Here is a 22,512-nt window from a genome sequence, read left to right on the forward strand (position 1 = left end):
GGCTGTTGCTATGGGTAGAGCTTATCACAAGAGAACTGCATGTGAACCTAGCTTATTTTTTCATAATTCACAAGGGAATCCAACAGACTTTGCTTTTGCAATTGAGTTGTACATGTATAAAAGGAGCTGTGCTCTCTGAGTTATTCGGAGTTTGAAACCCACTGATAGCAGATCCACTCCCTACAATAGGGTAAATAAAGCTCTCTTTACATTGAAGTCTGAAATGTCCAAGTTGTGCACTTGAGCAATTTCTCAAACAGTACGAGTTGACAGAGCAAACAGAAGGAGCTCAGAAGGGGAGAGGTGGCTCTCGTGGACCAGACACATTTGCACAGAGCTTGATCAGACAAGGAAAGCAGAGGCCTGTGCTGCATTGTTTTATTTGTTATGCATACACTGCAAGATACTGTGAAGAGATTCGTTTGCGTGAATGTCCAACACAGTCCAAGGATTGTGATGGGACAGCCTGCAAGTGTGGTCATGCTTGTGGTCCCACAATTTGCTAAACCTAACCCTTACTGGAATGCGAGGGTAATCTGGAGTACACACAGGAAACTCTGCGCCCTCATACTTTCCAGGCCTGCTACCTTGTTTAAACAGCTGACCCCAGCATGAGGTCCATGGCATAAAACGGGTTGGGAACCCCTGGTTTAGTGTGAAGATGGTTTCAGGGTAGAGGGACTTCTATTAATTTACGCTTTAAAGAAATATAGAAAACACTGGAAGAACTCCACTGGTCAGGCAACGTTTGGGGCCGAGACCCTTCATTGGGACTGGAAAGAAAGCCAGACTGTTGTCCTAAAAACAGTAAAGGTTGGTATATTTTATTGGAGAATAATGAACAGAGTTATGCTCCTTCTTCCATCGCCTGTGTTGATGAGCTGGGATCCACTGACGTAAAAGGCGATGGAAGCAGATTAATTCTCTGTTAGGAATCAGAGACGTGGGGGAAGCGTCCGGCCGCCTTGGCTAGAACCGCCATGGTCTTGTGACGTAAACGACAAACGAAGGCTCTTCCACACCATCTAGGCCGTGGTACCATTTTATTTCACTTGGTTTGCAAGAATCATCCTTTCATGTTAGTTTCTTATTTTCACTGCGCGGAGTACAAAAAAAAAGAGAAAATGAGAACGGGAAATAAGTTATATTGGTTGAAGGCGGAATCATTATACGAACGCTTGATTGAAGTGCAAATTAGCCAATCGAAGTGCGCAATATGCATAATTGATAGTCAAATAACGAATCAGGCTATATATGATTGATGGTTATTCTGCCCTATGAGGTTCGCCAGTGCGAAGGTGATATGAGGGGAGGTGATAGGAGCAATCCACTCAATTGACAGTTGCTTGGCGAATTGAGATGTGGTATTTCTTGATGGACAGGATCTACATCCAATGGCGCGCAGATATTGAAGTGGCGGGCTGTGACGCCACATGGGTGGGGCCAAGTCTAAATCGGACGTCAGTGTGCACCGTGAGGTGACGAGCGCGGACTAAGAAGACATGGCGGACGATAAATACTTACCCGAGCTGATGGCGGAGCGGGACAGCCTAGATCCTTCTTTCGTGCATGGTTCTAGGCTGTTGTCGGCAGGTGGGTCGACTACCGCGGGTAGAAGTGAGGATGAAGAAGGCGGTGGTTCGGCGCGGGTGTTTTAACCCACTGGGCCTACCGTGTAGGCCCGAATGGCAGCCTGAGCGCCATTTTTAGCCTGCACTCGACTTTCCTTGCCCCTTTCATCCCAGGGGGAGAGGGTGGGCAAACCTGGGGCTCCGCAGAAGTATCTGGATTGTAAGGCGCCTCTTGGGAAGGCCCGAGGCTGCCGGAGACGAGGGCTAACGGCGCAGCGGAGAACAAAGGAAGTAGCACGTGCCAGAGGCCCCTCCCCCCGGGTTCTCGGCCGGCGCCCCTCTCCTCCCTTCCCCGACCCCCGGGCGCCCCTCTGCTCCCTTCCTCCCCACCACCACCACCCCCGGGCGCCCCTCTGCTCCCTTTCTCCCCCCCACCCCCGGGCGCCCCTCTGCTCCCTTCCTCCCCACCCCCGGGCGCCCCTCTGCTCCCTTCCTCCCCACCCCCGGGCGCCCCTCTGCTCCCTTCCTCCCCACCACCCCCACCCCCGGGCGCCCCTCTGCTCCCTTCCTCCCCACCACCCCCACCCCCGGGCGCCCCTCTGCTCCCTTCCTCCCCACCACCCCCACCCCCGGGCGCCCCTCTGCTCCCTTCCTCCCCACCACCCCCACCCCCGGGCGCCCCTCTGCTCCCTTCCTCCCCACCACCCCCACCCCCGGGCGCCCCTCTGCTCCCTTCCTCCCCACCACCCCCACCCCCGGGCGCCCCTCTGCTCCCTTCCTCCCCACCACCCCCACCCCCGGGCGCCCCTCTGCTCCCTTCCTCCCCACCACCCCCACCCCCGGGCGCCCCTCTGCTCCCTTCCTCCCCACCACCCCCACCCCCGGGCGCCCCTCTGCTCCCTTCCTCCCCACCACCCCCACCCCCGGGCGCCCCTCTGCTCCCTTCCTCCCCACCACCCCCACCCCCGGGCGCCCCTCTGCTCCCTTCCTCCCCACCACCCCCACCCCCGGGCGCCCCTCTGCTCCCTTCCTCCCCACCACCCCCACCCCCGGGCGCCCCTCTGCTCCCTTCCTCCCCACCACCCCCACCCCCGGGCGCCCCTCTGCTCCCTTCCTCCCCACCACCCCCACCCCCGGGCGCCCCTCTGCTCCCTTCCTCCCCACCACCCCCACCCCCGGGCGCCCCTCTGCTCCCTTCCTCCCCACCACCCCCACCCCCGGGCGCCCCTCTGCTCCCTTCCTCCCCACCACCCCCACCCCCGGGCGCCCCTCTGCTCCCTTCCTCCCCACCACCCCCACCCCCGGGCGCCCCTCTGCTCCCTTCCTCCCCACCACCCCCACCCCCGGGCGCCCCTCTGCTCCCTTCCTCCCCACCACCCCCACCCCCGGGCGCCCCTCTGCTCCCTTCCTCCCCACCACCCCCACCCCCGGGCGCCCCTCTGCTCCCTTCCTCCCCACCCCCGGGCGCCCCTCTGCTCCCTTCCTCCCCACCCCCGGGCGCCCCTCTGCTCCCTTCCTCCCCACCCCCGGGCGCCCCTCTGCTCCCTTCCTCCCCACCCCCGGGCGCCCCTCTGCTCCCTTCCTCCCCACCCCCGGGCGCCCCTCTGCTCCCTTCCTCCCCACCCCCGGGCGCCCCTCTGCTCCCTTCCTCCCCACCACCCCCACCCCCGGGCGCCCCTCTGCTCCCTTCCTCCCCACCACCCCCACCCCCGGGCGCCCCTCTGCTCCCTTCCTCCCCACCACCCCCACCCCCGGGCGCCCCTCTGCTCCCTTCCTCCCCACCACCCCCACCCCCGGGCGCCCCTCTGCTCCCTTCCTCCCCACCACCCCCACCCCCGGGCGCCCCTCTGCTCCCTTCCTCCCCACCACCCCCACCCCCGGGCGCCCCTCTGCTCCCTTCCTCCCCACCACCACCACCCCCGGGCGCCCCTCTGCTCCCTTCCTCCCCACCACCACCACCCCCGGGCGCCCCTCTGCTCCCTTCCTCCCCACCACCACCACCCCCGGGCGCCCCTCTGCTCCCTTCCTCCCCACCACCACCACCCCCGGGCGCCCCTCTGCTCCCTTCCTCCCCACCACCACCACCCCCGGGCGCCCCTCTGCTCCCTTCCTCCCCACCACCACCACCCCCGGGCGCCCCTCTGCTCCCTTCCTCCCCACCACCACCACCCCCGGGCGCCCCTCTGCTCCCTTCCTCCCCACCACCACCACCCCGGGGCGCCCCTCTGCTCCCTTCCTCCCCACCACCCCCACCCCCGGGCGCCCCTCTGCTCCCTTCCTCCCCACCACCCCCACCCCCGGGCGCCCCTCTGCTCCCTTCCTCCCCACCACCCCCACCCCCGGGCGCCCCTCTGCTCCCTTCCTCCCCACCACCCCCACCCCCGGGCGCCCCTCTGCTCCCTTCCTCCCCACCACCACCACCCCCGGGCGCCCCTCTGCTCCCTTCCTCCCCACCACCACCACCCCCGGGCGCCCCTCTCCTCTCCCCCCCCCCACCACCACCACCACGCGCCCCTCTCCTCCCCCACCACCACCACCACCACCATCCCCGGGCGCCCCTCTCCTCCCCCCCTCCCCCCCAGTCCGGGCGGCCACCTCATTTGACAGCTGGTGCTGTCTATAGGCAGCGTGGCAGGTGGTTGTTGCTCGGCTGCCCGACTTGTCATTGTAAGGGAGTTTCACAAACTGTGGGCAGAGGCTCGTGTCCTCTTGCCTTAGAGTGGAGGGTAGACTGACTCCTCCCCTAGTCTCTGCTGACCGGTCACCCTTGGGTCACATCAATCCACGAGTGTCCTATAACTTACTTTGTAACTGCGGTCTCCCTGCCATCTTACTCTGACTCCTCATCTTTTTTTTCCCTCTTGTCCTGATGAAGGGTCTTTGAGTTCCTCCAGCATTTTGTGTGTGTTTCTTTTGATTTATAACTTTTCCAGCTCCCTGTTGCTTTGAGTGGGTGATGCCTGCCTACTTTCCGTGTTCTAGTAAAATCTATGCTTTGGTTATTAGGATGGGGATAGGGAACTTGATTACTGAAAAGTCAGTGCTTGGTCTCACTTGAACATCGCTCACAGAATGATTTCTGCTTTTCATTCAGCTGGTCCCATTAGTCCCAACTTAAAGTATTAGAGGAATCAGCAGGTTGTGCAGCACTTGCAAGGAATTATTTAGAAATAACAGTATGGCATAGGCCCTTCGAGCTGCACCGCCCAGTAACCTGATTTAATCCTAGTCTGGTCACGGGACAATTAACACGCTCTCGGGAAGGAAGGTACACGAGCTTGCCAGAATTGAACTCCGATGTTCCAAGCTAACTGTACGCTATCGTTGCCACTGAAGGCAGCGTTAACATGAAAACGACAAATTAAACATAATAAATATAGTTTGGCAAGAAAGCCTATTTAAGACACAAGTCCATTTTAGTGCAAAGCGCTCATAAGGTTGCTGAACTGTAGTGATTAGTGTTCTGCTAATTCGAAAACCAAATGGTTGAAGGGGTGTAACTAATCTTGAGCATGGTGGTGTGGCACTTCTGAATTCTGTGCCTGTTGATCAATTATAACTAAGCAGATGGCATTCCCTGGATCTTTTGGATGGAAATGCCTCCTTTAGATACAATTAAAGGTGGGAAAGAATGCATTCCTGATGTCTTGGGCTAAGTCTGCGATTCCCTGCAGCTTCTTTAATTCCTGCATTCAAATTGCAGTACCAGGCCACACAACCAGTCAGGACACTCAACAGCACATCTGTAGAAGTTTAGTGACAAGCCTAAGAAAATAAAAACACTGGCATGCTTTCTTTATCATTATGTTTGTAGGACACATCATCCAATATGCTAATATTCAAGAATTTAAAGCTTATTGAGTTAAGTGACTTGTGTTGATCTAACAATGAATACTACTGATCACAAAATTTAAGTGCAAAATAAAACCATTATATTAAAATGTGTTTGCTCCCTTTCCCCAAGATTTGGGGGCTGCTATATGATAGCCCACTGTTAAAAATAGTAATAAATTTAAAGGTTTTGTGACAAAAGAGTACAGAGAGGGGACGTTAAGTTGTGTAAAATGTTGGTGAGGCCTAATTTGGAGTATTGTGATTAAAACTGCAGCCTACCTACAGGAAAGGTTGAGGCATTGATTGTGTGGATAGCTGGAGGCTTTTTCCCAGAGCTGGAGGGAGCATAGGTTTAAGGTGCTTGGAAGTAGGTACAGAGGGGATGTCAGGGGTAAGTCTATTCAAAAAGTTCAAAGGAACATCTAAACAAGCTTGATGCATTTTGGAAACAAGTCCTGTGAACTGATGAAGTTAAAATAGAACTTTCTGGCTGCAGTAAGCAAAGATGCATTTGGAGAGAAAAAAGGGTGCAGAATTTTATGAAAAGGACACCTCTCCAACTGTTAAGCACGGGGGTGGATCGATCATGCTTTGGGCTTGTGTTGCAGCCTGTGGCACGGGGAACATTTACTGGTAGAGGGAAGAATGAATTCAATTAAATACCAGCAAATTCTGGAAGCAAACATCACACTGTCTGAAGGTGAAAAGAGGATGGCCTCTACAACAGCATAGTGATCCTAAACACACCTCAAAATCCACAATGGACTACCTCAAACAAGCTGAAGGTTTTGCCATGGCCCTCACAAGTCCCCTGACCTAAACGTCATCAAAAGTCTGTGGATAGACCTCAAAAGAGCAGTGCATGCAAGATGGCCCAAGAATCTCACAGAACTAGAATCCTTTTGCAAGGAAGAATGGGCGAAAATCCCCCCAAACAAGAATTGAAAGACTCTTAGCTGGCTACAAGAAGTAATTTACAAGCTCTGATACTTGCCAAAGGGGGTGTTACTAAGTACTGACCATGCAGGGTGTCCAGACTTTTGCTTTGGGCCCTTTTCCTTTTTTGTTATTTTGAAACTGTAAAAGATGGAAATAAAAAAAGTAATCTTGCTTAAACTGTCTTTAACTTTATGCCTTTTGGAAATCAGGTCATCTTTTACTCGCTTAGCTATTCACAGTAACAGAAATTTTGACCGGGGTGCCCAAACTTTTGCATGCCACTGTAAGTGTATGTGTCTTCTGCTTTGCAGATGAGGGACAAAAGAGATGGTGTCTGGAAACTTCATGTCCTAAATGTGCAATACCTTTCTTTTGATGGGCTGTTATTTTGGTCACAACAGAGAAATTTCTCCTTCCACATTGCTTGAGCCTTATTAGATGTTCCTATGTATTGCTAGACTTTGTTTCATATTACTGTCTACAAATTCCCATACCCTGACTCATCCCTCTTGGTGCTTGCAGATTGAAAGAGTGCATTGAGATGAGTGGGTTTATAGAATAACAAAATATAAACTGAAGGCTGTGATCCTCTGTGTCTGTTTTCCAGTGAGGATTTTCGTCACTTCCATGGTCATGAATTTGGTTGAAAACATTCTAATTATTTTGTGTTTTTAATTTACAGAAATTGAAAAGGTTCAAAAGGGAGAGAAAAAGGAAGACGAAAAAAGATTTCTTGATATTCTGACCCAGAAGAACATCAAGCTTTCTGAGCGATGCCTGATACCAGTTGCACAGTTTCCAAAGGTGGGAGGTTTTTCTTGGGCTGCATGTCTTTTAGTTGACTGCAGTTTGAAATTTGAATACTGTAGTTTTCTGGGCTTGTAGTGGGAGGTCAGTCTCTTTATTGCAGGAAAAGGTTCTGCCCCATTGTTGAGCAATGAAAATGTAATCTGCTTTGTACCTATCATTTAGAAATGACAATGTTGTACGCCTATCTGGTATTGTTCATTTCAGAGTAAGTTATGTTCACTAACTTTATGAAGGCAGATTGCAGTGACAGGAGAAATGAGCAGGTACTTTAGAGAGTGCAAGATTGGAAAATTAATTATCCATGTTTAACTTGTTTAAGGGATGCTAGATGAAATTAAAATTTATTATTTTCATGGGATATACCTTGTAGGTATTGTCATCAAGTCCAGCATCTGTTGTTCCTAATTGCTGCCTTGATACTATTACTTTGGGTTGTTTTACTCTGGGTGTGTGAAGTTACCTCTTAGAACTGCCAACATTTAGGATAAATTTTCATATACTTCTAATTTATTCCTTACCAGAAGGGTTTTGTGATTATGAGCAAGTCACAGAGCTTCCATAGTTACTGTATTTATGTGGCATGTGTGGTGATGTTGATTGTGACCTCCAGGATACTGATGGTACAGTTTCCTAGGATGCTGATGTTCATTAATGGGGGTGTTGGGGTTTTCTTGAAGGTCATTGCCTAATCAGTCCCAAACTGAAAGTTACCCAGGTGTAAAGGGCATGGGGTGTATCATCAGTTGCAAATTCAATTGAGTGTGGGCTATCGTCAGTAAATGTTCCCAGTACATCGGTTGCTATTTCTCCATAACAATAGTGATTGGGCTTGGAGCACTGCCATGATACGTCAAATCATATTGATTTGATTTACTAGAGCATATTCTTAATGCTATTGTACCTGAAGATGGTTGCTCTAAGCTTGCTCTGGGTATCAGTAACGATCAGTGCTTTTGGATCAGGCTGTAATCATGCAAACAACAGGAATTCTACAGATGCTGGAAATTCAAGCAACACACATACAAGTTGCTGGTGAACGCAGCAGGCCAGGCAGCATCTCTAGGAAGAGGTGCAGTCGACGTTTCAGGCCGAGACCCTGACGAAGGGTCGACTGCACCTCTTCCTAGAGATGCTGCCTGGCCTGCTGCGTTCACCAGCAACTAGTATGTGTGAGGCTGTAATCATATCTGGAACCAGGTGGCTCTTAAGCTGAAGCTAGGTTGTTTGTAAGTATAATTTACCAGCATGGGCAATGATCTTAATTATTTCCTTAATCACAAGTAGATTGTAGAAGAAGTTCCAAGTAAATTTATTATCAAAATAGAAATCTGTCACCATATACAACACTGAGATTCGTTTTCTTGCGGGCAGTGAAGACCCCACCCAGCAGGACACACAAACAACCAATGTGGAAAAGGCAACTTACTTTGCAAGTACAAAAGGTGCTAAAGATGATAAATAAATAATAAATATTGGACATGGGTTGAAGAGTTCTTAAAGGTGAATCCATTGGTTGTGGGAACAATTCATTGATGGGGCGAGTGAAGTTGAGTGAATTTATTCTCTCTGGTTCAAAAGCCTGACAGTTGAGTTATTGCCCATATTTGGTTTGCCTTGCTAGTGGACAAGATATAAAAAGGCCATTCTCATTTCTTAATGAGATGTTGGTGTTGTAGCTTTATTGTAGCAACTTAGGTGTTGGCACAGTTAGGTTTGGATTACTTACCACATTGTTGGTATGTTTATTTAGTTGTTTGCACCACTTTCACACACTGGGCATATGAATGAAGAAGAAGAAAGCCCCTAACTCCAAGTGGAGTCATTGGGGCGCCTTCATGACGGCGTTTTTTTTTAGCAGGCTTTCTTATTTTTACGACGCCGAGTTGCTAGCTCAACGCTCAACCCAGCATGGATGGAAAACGTGCAAGGGAGCCGGCTGGATTAGAACTTGGGAGCCTTCGCTCCGAAGTCCGGCACCGATGCTAGTACGCCACCAGCCGGCCTCATGAATTGAGCTCCCACAATATTAATACATTCAAAAGTCTTGATATATGTACCTGTTTGTTCCTATGAATGACTAAATTAGTTTTCTCTATCTCTCCATTGTCATTACTATAGTAATGTTGAATTGAGGGATATAATGGGTTGTTGGATGGAAGATAGTGAAATACAATTCTGGTCATTTCCTCTTTGTATCTCAGGGATGCCAAGATTTGACCAGGACAGCAGATGGAGAGAACAATTGGCCTTTGCTTCACGTAGATAATTAAAAATTGAATATTGACTACATGGGTTTGTGTTGATACCAGCCTATACACTGTATGGATGGCACACAAGTTTTTCACTGTACCTCAATACTTGTGACAGTAATACATCGATTAACTGAAGTATTTTGCGCGGGTATGTTTGAAGTCTAGTCATTTTTATATTAATATTTTAATATTTCTACAGTTCAACTTTGTAGGGAAGCTGCTTGGACCAAGAGGAAATTCATTGAAGCGGTTACAAGAGGACACTGGCACCAAAATGTCCATCCTTGGGAAAGGTTCAATGAGAGATAAGGCCAAGGTAAGAGTACCTGAGAGAAATTGAATAAGCTTGTTAAGATGGTATTTGCATGCAAACTTGCTATCTATATAAACAATGGAACCTGAAACAGGAACTCTAGCTTCAAGTTCATTTCTATGCTGGGATAACACCATTGTTTTAACTGTAATAATCTGTCTTAAACCTGTCAGGTGCTTAAGTCATTTGATGTAAGATAGAGTGAAGTGTTAGATTTTGCAGACCATCAATTTTTGTATCTTGCATTGCATCTGTTGCTATTTAAAGAATATTAGTATCAGAATCAGGTTTACTATCACTGATATGTTGTGGTGTCTCCATACCAAGGAGTGACGCAACCCATTACAATGCTCTCCACCGTACAACTGTAGAACTTTCCTGAAGTCTTTGGTGACATATCAAATCTCCTAATGCAGTATAGCTACCTTCATTATTGCATCAATGTGTTCAGCCAAGATAGATGCTCTGAGATGTTGACAGTCAGGAACTTGAAGCTGCTCACCTTTTCCACTGCTAACACTTCAATAAGGACTGGTGTGTGTTCTGGCTTCCCCTTCCTGAAACCTGCAATCAATTGCTTGGTTTTGCTAGCATTGAATGCAAGGAAGTCGTTGGGACACCATTCAAATGGCTGAGCTAGCTCACCCCTGCACGCTGCCTCTTTGTTCCCTGAGATGGTGTCAAAAGTGAATTCATATATGATCTTTGAGCTCTGCCTAGCCACACAGTCACGAATGTAGAGAGTAGGTCAGAGGGCTAAGCATGCATTTTTGTTCGCTTTGCTAGTGTGTACATTGAAAATTGACTTTTGCTATGAAAGCAGGGTGGGAAGGAGAACATCTTGAGAATTTATGCAGTATTTTTGATCATTACATGCATAATTTGGGGAAACAATATTGAATTTGGTGGTTTCCTTCCTTGAATTAAGCTGAAGAGTGTCAAAGGGTAGATCAGTATCCATATACGTGTCCATTTTAATACAAAATCTTTGGTGCCACCTCTTTTGTGCTACAAATTGATAGCTTTGAAGGTAGTCATTTGGCAGTTAGTCATCATGATCATTTATCATGTTCTTATCAGAATTTTTTCTCATTCCAGGAAGACGAGCTCCGTAAAGGAGGCGAAGCGAAGTATGCACACTTGAACAGTGATCTCCATGTTCTTGTTGAAGTCTTTGCACCTCCAACTGAAGCCTATTCCCGAATGTACCATGCAATGGAGGAGCTGAAAAAATTCCTCATACCTGTGAGTGGGGTTTCCACCTGAGTTTTGTGCTCCTGCTTTATCTCATTGCTGCCTGTCCCAGGGTGTAAAATAAGTGAGTGCTACATCGGTGAAATATGAGATCGTTGGCTGACTTTGTACTTCTGTTAACCTTTGTGTTCTGTAGCTGCCAGCCAAAGAAAGTTAAGATGTCAGTAGCTTTTGGATTAATAATTACCATGAAGATCTTGTGGAGTGGGGGCAGGAGTGGGTGTTAGTAGTTTTGTAAAACTTAAATCTGGGCTGTATACAATTTTTTTCAGTTACATTAAAATTTTTGTTTTTAGATGAATGACTATTGATAGTTGATCAATAAATGTAAAAGTGTTTAACTGGGATGAATCACATCATAAATTTAACAACTGTATGGTGAATTGTTGACAGAGGTAGTACTTCCCCAAGAAGAAGAATTTCTACATTTGAATGCACTGTGTGTCATCAAATGGAATCTTAGCACAGTGATTAAATTATTTGTGGGGGAGAGGTTTAGATCTACCTTTATACACAAATATTTTCTGCTCTTTAAATTATACAAAGTGAGAGAGATCTATTTTCATACTGTATATTCACTTCAATTCTCAGACAAGATGATGGGTCAAGATGAAGTTGTGCTTTAACTTTTATGTGTACATAATTAGTGTCCATGGAGATCTATCAGCTACACCTGTATTGCCAGTTGGCAGAGTTTTGAGGACAATAGTGCAGTGTGAGTTGGGGGGTCAGTATAAAGAAATCTACTGATGAATCTTATCTCCAGGTCTCGTTCTGGCAGAAGGAGGGATCGGATCTGGGCTCAAACTGAGAGTTGAAAGGTTCTTTGATCTGAAAATTGTACAAATTGAAAAGTTTATTAATACCTTTTGCAGGATCATTTTAGATGTGCTATGGTTCTCTGAATTTACTCTAATGACAAAGAAGACCCATAAAATAAGTGAGGTGAAACTGGGTGCTTGCTTCCCATCAGGAAGGTACCTTCTCAGAAAGATGCAGATCATGCTGCACATATTAAAGTGTCAGTGGGCCCTACATGTTTGCAGTGAAGCAAGTGAGAAGTAATATCATAAGATAGCAGCATGTTGGTACAATAAATGAACTTGGCCCATTTGTTCGGGCTAAATATGAGCGGAGAATTAAGTCATGAGAAAAGTAATAATCTGAGTTAAATTTTATTGCTATTACAGGAAGGTCTATATTTTGGTGATCTGCCAGTCTCTGGGAAGTAGTTAAAATTAATACTAATATATTGTAAGACATGATGGTAAAGTGAAGCCAAAACAGTTGTCAGTCCATATTGAATGCCACCTTGCTGCTGAATTAGTGTGCCGTTGCTGAAATGTGCCACTTCATGTTCTAACCTTCAAAGTTAAGCAAATTTGCCCTCCACATCAGAATTGCTGGTGAACGCAGCAGGCCAGGCAGCATCTCTAAGAAGAGGTACAGTTGACGTTTCGGGCCGAGACCCTTCGTCAGGACTAGTTTGATGTGTGTTGCTTGAATTGCCAGCATCTGCAGAATTCCTCGTGTTTGCAAATTTGCTTCCCTTCATTTAATCTTTTTTAATTAGCCTGGATTGCTAGAATTATTTCCATTTTTTTTAAAAAAAACCATGTTTGAAACCAGTTTTATTGATCATGATTTTTCTTTAGACTATTTTTGACTGGAGTGTTTGACCAAAATGAATATATCTCAAAAGTTAAATACAACATGAATAACTGAATGGCTATCACTGCCACTAGGTTTGGTTATTCGTTGTGTTGGTATGTTGGAAATTAAATTCTCTGGCATAAACTGTATGACTTGGTTCTTCTAGGTTGATCAGAATACAAGTAAAGACACAGTAACACCATTTGGTCTCCTGATTTTATGCCTGGGGTTAACATTTACTGAAGAATAGATTCCCTGTTGCTTGTTAGTTGGATTACTGAGTGGAAGATGCTTCCACCTTTGTTGGTTCCTCTTGGATGCCGTACAGATGGGACTATATTGTATGTTGTGGGTGCTCTTGTTATGAGGAGAGGACATGCCAAGTAAGATATTTTGGTTCAGTGTTGTCAACAATGTAGGAAATAAACTCTTCATGAAGAGAAAGATTAATCAAGCCCAAGCATTGCTTGTATTTGTCCTGGTGATGGTATTAATAGTCTAAAGGATGTGTGCACTGTGTAGTTTAGATACCTTTCACTATGAATGATTTAGTGATGAACTATTTAGTCTGAGATGCTCGTCATTTTGAAAGGGATACATTTTTGTTTTGTTGCAGTGAGTGAAATTTAAAACAACTTGATTTCCATCAAGGAATTGAGAACTAGGTTGTCAGCATTCTGACATAACCATTGTTTTCCTTATGTGCATTTCCTAAAGCTTTTTTAAAGTAGAATGTAAATCTGCAGGATGTTGTAGAGCTGGTACTAGAGACATTTTGTATTGGCGAGCATAAGCAGTTCTGATCCATCCACAGGTCACATTCGTATCGGGGAAAATACATGACCCCTATCCAGCCACAGAAACACAGGCATGGGAGAAATCATAAAATATTGTGCTTGATTTGTTGGTCAGAACTGAGGTATTTAGGGGGAAATTGACAGAACTTGAGTTATACATGCAGACTAATGTTGAAACAGTGTAATATTTGCTTACGTCACGGATCTGTAATCATGTTAACAGGACTACAATGATGAAATAAGGCAAGAGCAGCTAACTGAGCTGGCGTACTTGAATGGTGGACAAGATACATCCCGTGGGAGAGGTGTTCGTGCCAGAGGTGCTCCACCTGTACCGCTTGCAAGGTAAAAAGATCTATAGTGTGCTGAAAGAGTCATTGCTAGGGATATAATAGTTCAGTAGGGCTGCCTCGTTCATTGTAAACATTTATTTCCCTTCTGTCCTTAGTGTGGGTTAGCTTAAAGTATCTCAGTTGTTGAACAGGTTCATACCTGCTGATTGCATAAACTTTCTGGTTTCCTTTCATGCACGCTAAGTACGTCACTCTCCATTCCCATCCTTCATGAGGCTGTTATTTTCGCACCTTCTCAGAAATTACCTTTTGAAACATTTCCACATTTCCTCCCTCCTGTAGGCAAACATACCGCAGGCTTATCTGGAAAGATTAAATTGTTTATCTTCAATTAACATCTATTTATATAAACGGATTTATGTCTATGAAGTATGACTGATGGCTCTGGAGAAGCATTATCTCATTTACAGGCACGTTCCGTGTAAACTGACCATTAACATCCCCCCATTCATCATTCAATCTTTTTTCTCATAGTTACTGTGACAAGTTTTCATGTATTTTTGAAGGCATTTTATTGCCAATTCTCTGCATTTTTGGGAGGAAGCATTAGCTTATTTACTGTTCCAACTGCACTGTCCTCATTTGTTTTTATAAGTATAGTAAATGTACAATTCAGCACAATTGAGTCGATGCCAGCCAGTGTCCGTCCACCTAGTCTGAATTTTCTGTTCTGGCCAATATCCTTTAAGTCCACCTTCCATAGTCATAGAGCACTACTACATGGAAACAGACTCTTCAGTCCTAGCTGGCTCGGTTTTCAGCCTAGTCCTATCTACCTACACCTGGACCATAACCCTTCATACCTCTCTCACACATGTGCCTATCGAAACTTAAATGTCACAATTGAACCCTCATATACATCTGCTGGCAGTTCATTACATAATTGCACCACTTTCTTGAGTTCCTTCTCATATTCCTTTAAATATTTTGCCTTTCACCCTAAATCTTTGACCTCTGGTTCTCATCTCACCAAACCTGAGATGAAAAATCATTCACACTATCTATACCCTATTCATTTTGTATACGTATATAAGATCTCCCTTCATTCTCCTGAGCTTCAGTCAATAAAGTACTAATCTATTCAACCTATCCCTGTAACTCTTTACCTTAATTCCTGGCAACATTTGTTTATATTTTCACTGCATTCTTTCAAGCTTATCGATATCTTTTCTGTAATTACGTGGCTAGAACTGCACACTACACTCAAACTTTGGTCCCACCAACAGCTTGTATAACCTCAACATAACATCCTAACTTCTGTACTCAATGCCCTAATTTTTGAAGGGCTGTGTGCCAAAAGGTCTCTTTATAATTCTATCTATTTGATCTACTTTAACCTGTGTTTCCAGGTACCACTGTTCTACCGCACGCTTCATTGCCTTGTCACTGTGTAAGCATTAATGTGGTTTGTCTCTACCCTGGGGAAATGACTTACTGTCCACCTTATCGATGCCTCTCATCATCTTAAACTTTTCTATAACGTCACCCCTCATTGTCCTGTGTTCCAGGGAATAAAGCCTAACCAACCTCCCTCTGGGCCTGACAACGTCTTTGTATCCTTACATATAGCGCCAGAATTGAACTCTGTGACGCCCTGAGCTGTACACTACAGTAGTGCCCTTAACTAATTAATTCCATCTAACTAATTTTCCCAGAATTTCATGGGGCCTAATACCTATCATAAGGTACGTTGTTATAGCCCTTGCTAAAGCCCAAATAGACAACATTCACTGCCTTACTTCATTTACTTGTTTGGTACCTTCAAAAATAACTTAAGGATTCATCACATACAACTTCCCACACACAAAGCCATGCTGACTCCTAATCAGACTTTGTCTATATGTTTGTAGACCCTGTCCCTCAGAATTCCCGGCAGTATCTTTCACTCTATTGATAACATACTGACCAGCTTGTAGTTCCCTGGTTTGTACTCGCGTCCCTTTTTAAACAGTGGATTAATATTAGCCAATTTGCTGTCTTCAGTAACTTCACTCAGTGGCTAATGGTGAAGCAAGTATCTTCACAAGGGCCTCCACAGCGATCTCTCGGATCTCCCTTGAAGTCCGAGGATGTACTTGGTCTGGCCCTGGGGATTTTTCCAGCTTAATGTGCTGTAAAGCTGCAAAAACCTCCACCCTGGTTTCTTCAAAACATTTCCATTTATTTCTCTTCTCTCATGAGCAACGATGATTTTCTGCTCAGTAAACACAAAGAAATATTCATTAAATAATCTACCAGTGTTGAGACATAAACAACTGTGCTGAACTCTAAGGGACGTACTCTCTTTCTAGTCACCCTTTAACTCTTAATGTTGCTTTTGAATCTCCTGGGATTTTCCAGATTGGTGTCACAAAGCTTGTAGACCACAGTTGTGCCCAAAGCCTATGCCAGTATTTCTAATGGATTCTGTTGATGAGAGTGGGGAGACTTGTTTATTTGGGCTGGTTGTTAAGGGATTTACTTTGCACCATTTCAGCAGCTGGCTGATCTATTTAAGAGCAGTCTGGTTCTTCCTAGGGGCCGTGGTGTCGCTCCACCTCCTCCTTCCCCACAGTATGGGCCGCGAGGTGCAATGACACGTGGAGTAGCGGTGAGAGGAGCACCAGGAGGCCGCAGGGAAGTGACAAGTGGGCGTGGTGCCACTCCAGCACAGAGGGGTGCCCCAGCACTTCGTAGTCGAGGGACACCTGCAGTGTATAGACAGCCACTGCACCCGCCACCTGCTCAAGAGAGTTATGACGAATATGTAAGTGTCCCAATTATGCTGCAATGAAATTTAAATTGTATGCTGTTGGAGCACATTTTGTAGTAGTTAGTGATGGGTATTCACATAGGAATCGGCCCTTCGGTCCATGATGCCAATTTAAGCAACACATCTGCCTGCAAATGGTCTGTTTCTAATCTGTTCAGGTGATTGTTTAAATGCCTCTTAATTGTGTTGGTATCATACCCTTTTACCACTTTCGCTTAGAAGTGCTCTTTAGGCACCTACCAATCTCTGCATGCTAAGGAAAGAAGGTTTGCTAAGTACAGGTACGTGTCTGTGAAATTGGACGTTATGTGATTTGGATGTTGTGCGAACACCATATATACTTAGCAAACCTATATGGAGTACTGTAGTGTACCTGTATTGACTAAATAGACAAGAACTTGCACTAAAACTGTATACTGTACACTAATACACTAATTTTTATTTCATTTTAAATTTAAAAATTTTTTTTCACTTTTTAAACTTTTATGTAAACACTTTCTTAGCCTTTATCACACACAATTTATCAAAGAGGATCAGGATCATCCACATTACTGTTGTCAACTTCCTCATAGTGTTGCACTGGAAGAGTTGCAGGTCGAATAGCCTGCATTGATGAACTATCACCAACAATGATAATATCTCCTGTAATTCCTGAAGGACCTGGCTGACGCTCTTCTTCAGGAATATGTCCAGTGTTATTTGCCTAGTGTAAGGGGGTTTCGTCTTTTATGTTACTGCGGGGGCTACGGGGCGGGGGGGGTACAACTAGTTGGCTTCTTCTTTTCATAAATTTCTCTATATGCAGCAAATACTGCACGAGCATTCCTCTCTATCAGTGAAAAGCGTTCAGTGTTTGGGTCCATCTCTTCTGCTGCCTTTGCATCAGCACTCTCAGACTCACCACTAACTTTCACATTATGCAGCGAAAAACGTTGCTTGAAGTGCTTGAACCACCCAGACCGAGCACTAAACTCGATATCGTAGTCTGGTCATACTTTTTCTTTAAGCATTTCGAACAAGCTCCGTGCCTTAACAGCTTCGAGAATTTTTTGTTTTCAGGATCGTCGTGATTGTCGAGTGCGACATGCCTAAATCCCGAGCAATAGCATTCACTGGTTTTCCACCTTCATATTGTTTAATAACCTTTTGTTTCACTTCCAAATCAATACTTTTCCTTTGCCTCTTGCTGCTGCTATCACTAGGAGTGGTTTTGCTGCGTTTGGAAGCCATTATGCACTTTACGGTAATATTTTCAAAAGAAGATTAAACAGAGATAACGCTACTGCACTGAAGAGACGCACGATACATGAGATTGGTTACGTCCACTACGTCACGTCCTCCGATCGGGACTACGGACGTGTATGCGATCGGACATTGTCCAAATGGACGCTAAGCGGCACACGCCTGTATATCTCTTTTAACCTCCCCCCCCCCCCCACCCGAAAGCTATGCAACTAGTGTTTGACACTTTTGCCCTGGGTGAAAAGACTACATCCACCCTATCCATGATAGACTAATGTCAGGACACTCCTCAGCCTCTGATGCTGTTACCTAGTTTGTCCAACCTCCAGTTTTAGTTAATACTCTCATGTCCGGCGAATGCCCTGGGAAACTACTTTTGTACCCTCTCCAAGGCCATCACATTGCAGCAAAAAGAATTGCACTCTCAAATATAGTTTAATTGGAGATCATGTAAGCTCAAGATTTAAGGTACAGTAGGATGCTGTTGGCCTGTGCTGGTCAGATGTGCTATCCAATCTACTTACCCCTCCTCATGCAGGTCACAAATTTTCAAGTGCATTGGCAAATATTTCTGGGCATGATGGAGGCTAATGTTTTTTAATGCAGAATTCTAGATCGCTGCTGTCCTCTAAAGAGACTGAAATTCTTCACTCCACTATAATTGAAAGATTAAGTGGGGATAACTTCACTCAACTTCACTTGTCCCATCACTGAACTCTTCCCACAACCTATGGACCCACTTTCAAAGACACTTCATCTCATGTTCTTGATATTTATTGTGTGTTTATTTTTTATTATTTGCACAGTTTGTTGTCTTTTGCACACTGGTTGAGTGCCGAGTTGGTGCAGTCTTTCATTGATTCTATTACGGTTTTATTTTATATATATATATATGTATATATATCTATCTATCTATCTCAGGGTTGTATATGGTGACACATAGACTTTGACAATAAATTTACTTTGAACTTTGTTAATTCCATGCTAAAGAATGTTACTCCTATGCTAAAGAAATTAGGTCATTTCTATTTAAATTATCTAGGTCCCTTGAGCTTGTATGCCTCAGTGACACCTCCCCTCAGACTTCTCTATAATAAAGAAACCTTTTTCTCTATAATAAAGAAGCTTTTTTAATCCTTGTAGTGACAAATTTCCAGGCCCATCAATTTCTGTTGATTGCTTCCCTGGTGTCTTCTTCAGTATAATCACTTCTTTCCTGTAAAGTAATTAAACTGCAGCCCAACAATAATTGACTTACTAATATCCGTGTGCAGGTCAGTGAGACTAGGCAGAAAATGGTTTGGCACAGCCAAGAAGGGCCAAAGGGCCTGTTTCTGTGCTGTAGTTTCTATGGTTCTATATCCTCTATGCTCTTGTACTTCATAGAGGAGAGCATCCCATGGCAGACTGCAACATTTCTTTGTTCTTCCCTTTTCAATTTCTCCTTCCATTGTTAAGCCCCACCCCAACCTCTGCTGTCCCCAGATGCATCATATCATATTTCTCTTAACTGGTCAGACTCTAAATCTCTTTTTGCCAACTTCAGGTCTGATTTTTGTACGTCTAACGTTTTAAGTGATTGGCCATAAATATGTACTAGGAATGAGCCATGCGAGCTCTTGTAAAATAGTACAGCCTGTGGCTCAAATTGTCATTGTATTAGGTCTTTTTTTTTCCTCTTCTCAGTGTATGTAATAATGGGATTATATATTTTCTCGTAAAGTACTGCCTGGTTGGTTAGGGATGAGCTACACAGAATTGAAAGGCCAACTAGCACTGAAAGTTGTAAATCCCAGGAAGAACTGTTGATACATGCTTGAATCGGACTCTGTTTTTATTGTCCTTAAAGTAAACCAGTCTGTTATAACATAGACTTCATGCTGAGGTTAATTGGAGCAGACATTGTTTGTGGCTGTTTTTGGAGCCTGACATTATCTAGTAATGGCTTTGGATTGCTTGAATACATAGAGTGAACTACGGCCTGCCATCTAATCGTAGAGGAATATATTTATGTAGACAGAAAACCTAAAGCTAGTGTATAAATTATTTAATGTAAATCAATGCCATATTTCTTGGGTTCTCCACCATTAATATCTGAAGATGGTACTTTAGATAGAGTTGGTTAGGAATAGCTTTTAGTTATGATACAAACAGTACCTGTATCAATCAACACGTTGCTGCCTTCATTACCCTTTTGAAGTGTAAAGTTCCAGATACTGTTTGTAGTTGGATGGAAAATGTTTTCCTGTTCCATCTGGTAATTGACTTATTTGCTTGGGGAAGTTGGTTCTACCTGTTTACTCTGCTGAGACATCTCAACTTTATGCACCTGTTTGCATTTTCCCTTGGGTCCATTGTTCCAAAGTGGAAAAGAGATTTTTCTGAGCTGAAGTATTTTTTGTTTGTGTAAATTTCTTTAAATTTCTTTAGCTCTGGCAATATCCGGTTAAATATCCTCTGCACCTTTAATGTTTCTCATACTCCCTGTCGTATATTGACCGGAGGTGAATGCATTAGTTATGGCCCCACTGATCTCTGCTTTTGTATTTTATATGTTGTCCTTCCCTGCAGCAGTTGCTTCCATGCTTAGGTTCATTATGTAGTCCTGTGCTAGGGTAACATTTTTCTTGCATGATCTTAGGTACCCTAGATTATTTTATATAAATTTTGTTTTAGATGTTAATTATTTTTTGTCTTCTGCATTGGTGTGTCAGTAACAAAAGAGCAAATTTTAGATTTATAAGCATTCATTTGCCAAAATGAGAATTTTTTGTATTTTGTTAAATAAGGTAACTATCAAGTAATAGACCACTTTTCAAATAAACACGATCACTTTGTAGGTATATAATTCAGTACATGTTTAAATAAAGATAAACAGGTGTTAATGATCAATGACAATGAGTTGAATGAACTAAATTGATGAACTGGAATGGGTATAGAAGAAATCAATCTGGTAAAGGACAAACTAAAAGGTGAATGTGTGGTAGATGTGACAAATTCATCATTTCTTACACCATAACGTGAGTGACCATAGCAACAAGAAAGGTCTCCTTTAAGCAGAAAGTTTTGCAGCAGGCAGGGGTTTCAAGGTGAACTGCCCAAGCTCTTTTGAATATGCACAAAGAAACAGTCAAGATTGAGGACCAGACACACAATGGCTGGCCACGGAAGCTGAGCGCAGCAGATGAGCGATACATCAAACCAACATCCCTTCTAAACGGGAAGTCCAGCACTGCAATCAGTTCTGAACTCTGGAACCCAAGTACACCCCTCTGCAGTCTGGAGAAGCCTTGTCAGAATTGGTCTTCATGGAAGAGTTGCTGCCAAAAAGCTGTACCGCTGAAGTGGAAACAAAGCAAGAGACTCACCAATGCACAAAAATTTGAGGACTGAGGTGCTGAAAACTGGCAGCAAGTGCACTGGACTGATGAGTTAAAATTTTAATTTTTTTTAACTCAAGTAGGAAGAAGCAGTTTGTCTGCAGAACAGCTGGAGAGCACTTCATGGATGAGTGTCTGTAGCCAACGGTGAAGTACAGGGGAGGTTCCCTGCATGGGGCTGCATGTCAATGGAGTTGATGATCTGGTCAGAATTAATGGAATCCTCAATGCTGGGAAGCTCAAGCAGATTCTTATCCATTACTTAATACCATTAGAGAGGCATCGAATTGGTCCCAACTTCATTATGCAGCAGGACAGTGACCCCAAACACACAGCCACGGTCATAAAGAGCTATCTGCAGTAAAAAGAACAAGGAGTTCTGTAACAAATAGTATGGCCTTCACAGAGCCCTGATCTCAAACTCATTGAGGCTGTCTGGGATTACCTGGAGAGACGGCAAGTGAGACAGCCAAAGTCTGTGGAACTGTGGCAACTTCTCCAAGATGCTTGGAACAAATTACCAATTGATGCAGTTTTAAAGGCAAAGGGTGATCACACCAAATATTGATTTGATTTAGTTTTTGCACTGTTTACTGTTCCTTATAGTAATTTTTATGATATTTAGAAACTTTTCAGTTTTGAAAGCATCATTTTACAGAATTAGTTTCTTATGTTCTGAGACTCTTGCACAGTACTACAGTTCTGCAAGATTATTGCAGATAGTTTTAAAAATAACCTGTTGTGATATAAATTTGCTGTAATATATTTCTCTGAAGAGACAGTGATAATTGTTCTTCACAATTTTAATTAAAGTAGTTTTTAATAAGACTGAATAATCCAATTTGTTTTTAAACATTGCAGGGCTATGATGATGGCTATTCAGAGCAAAATTATGATAATTACGAAAACTATTATGATCAAGCCCAGAGGTAAGTGGAGTTGACTGCTGATAAATTTAATAGATCAGTTCATGAGGATGTTTCAATTCAATTAGCATGTGGTTTGGTATAATAGTGAAATGAGGGGTCTTTCCAAGCCACGACCCATGATTATTTTTTCTCTCTCTCATTGGGATTGGTTAACACATGTTAGCCTGAGGTACATGTGTTGTCACTGACTGCGTTTTTATTGTATTGATATTGGATTTCCTAAATCTGACTCTGAAAGGTATAATCCCACTTCTACCGATTGAAATGTTCACATGGTTCTCTCAAAAAGTTGTTTGGTGCTTTGTTCTACATTAGTGATCCATGTTCTTGAATCGCAGTAGTGTAGAATACTTTGAATCAACTGTTTCCTGTAAGCGTTACATTTTACAAAGGATTTGACAGCTTTTTAATGACTTGTCTTTTTGGAAAATTA

At 44.4% G+C, this 22,512-nt stretch overlaps 1 protein-coding gene across 4 annotated transcripts in view; it reads left to right on the top strand.

The window, feature by feature from the left end:
* Positions 1 to 1,453: 1,453 nt before the first annotated feature.
* LOC134338055 (KH domain-containing, RNA-binding, signal transduction-associated protein 1-like) overlaps positions 1,454 to 22,512 on the top strand; it is a 58,533-nt gene continuing 37,474 nt past the window's right edge. For 3 of the 4 annotated variants that reach the window (XR_010016126.1, XR_010016125.1, XM_063033582.1), the window contains exons 1-7: positions 1,454 to 1,593; positions 7,027 to 7,148; positions 9,606 to 9,722; positions 10,818 to 10,964; positions 13,647 to 13,768; positions 16,279 to 16,522; positions 22,012 to 22,079. Coding sequence is in view for 2 of the 4 variants with exons in the window: in XM_063033582.1 (XP_062889652.1) it covers positions 1,503 to 1,593; positions 7,027 to 7,148; positions 9,606 to 9,722; positions 10,818 to 10,964; positions 13,647 to 13,768; positions 16,279 to 16,522; positions 22,012 to 22,079 (911 nt within the window). In the remaining 2 variants the exon portion in view is untranslated. The remainder of the gene's footprint in view (positions 1,594 to 7,026; positions 7,149 to 9,605; positions 9,723 to 10,817; positions 10,965 to 13,646; positions 13,769 to 16,278; positions 16,523 to 22,011; positions 22,080 to 22,512) is intronic. The other variant, XM_063033583.1, reaches the window with a different exon arrangement.

Source organism: Mobula hypostoma, chromosome 26 (assembly GCF_963921235.1).
Source record: "Mobula hypostoma chromosome 26, sMobHyp1.1, whole genome shotgun sequence".
Lineage (NCBI taxonomy): Eukaryota > Metazoa > Chordata > Chondrichthyes > Myliobatiformes > Myliobatidae > Mobula > Mobula hypostoma.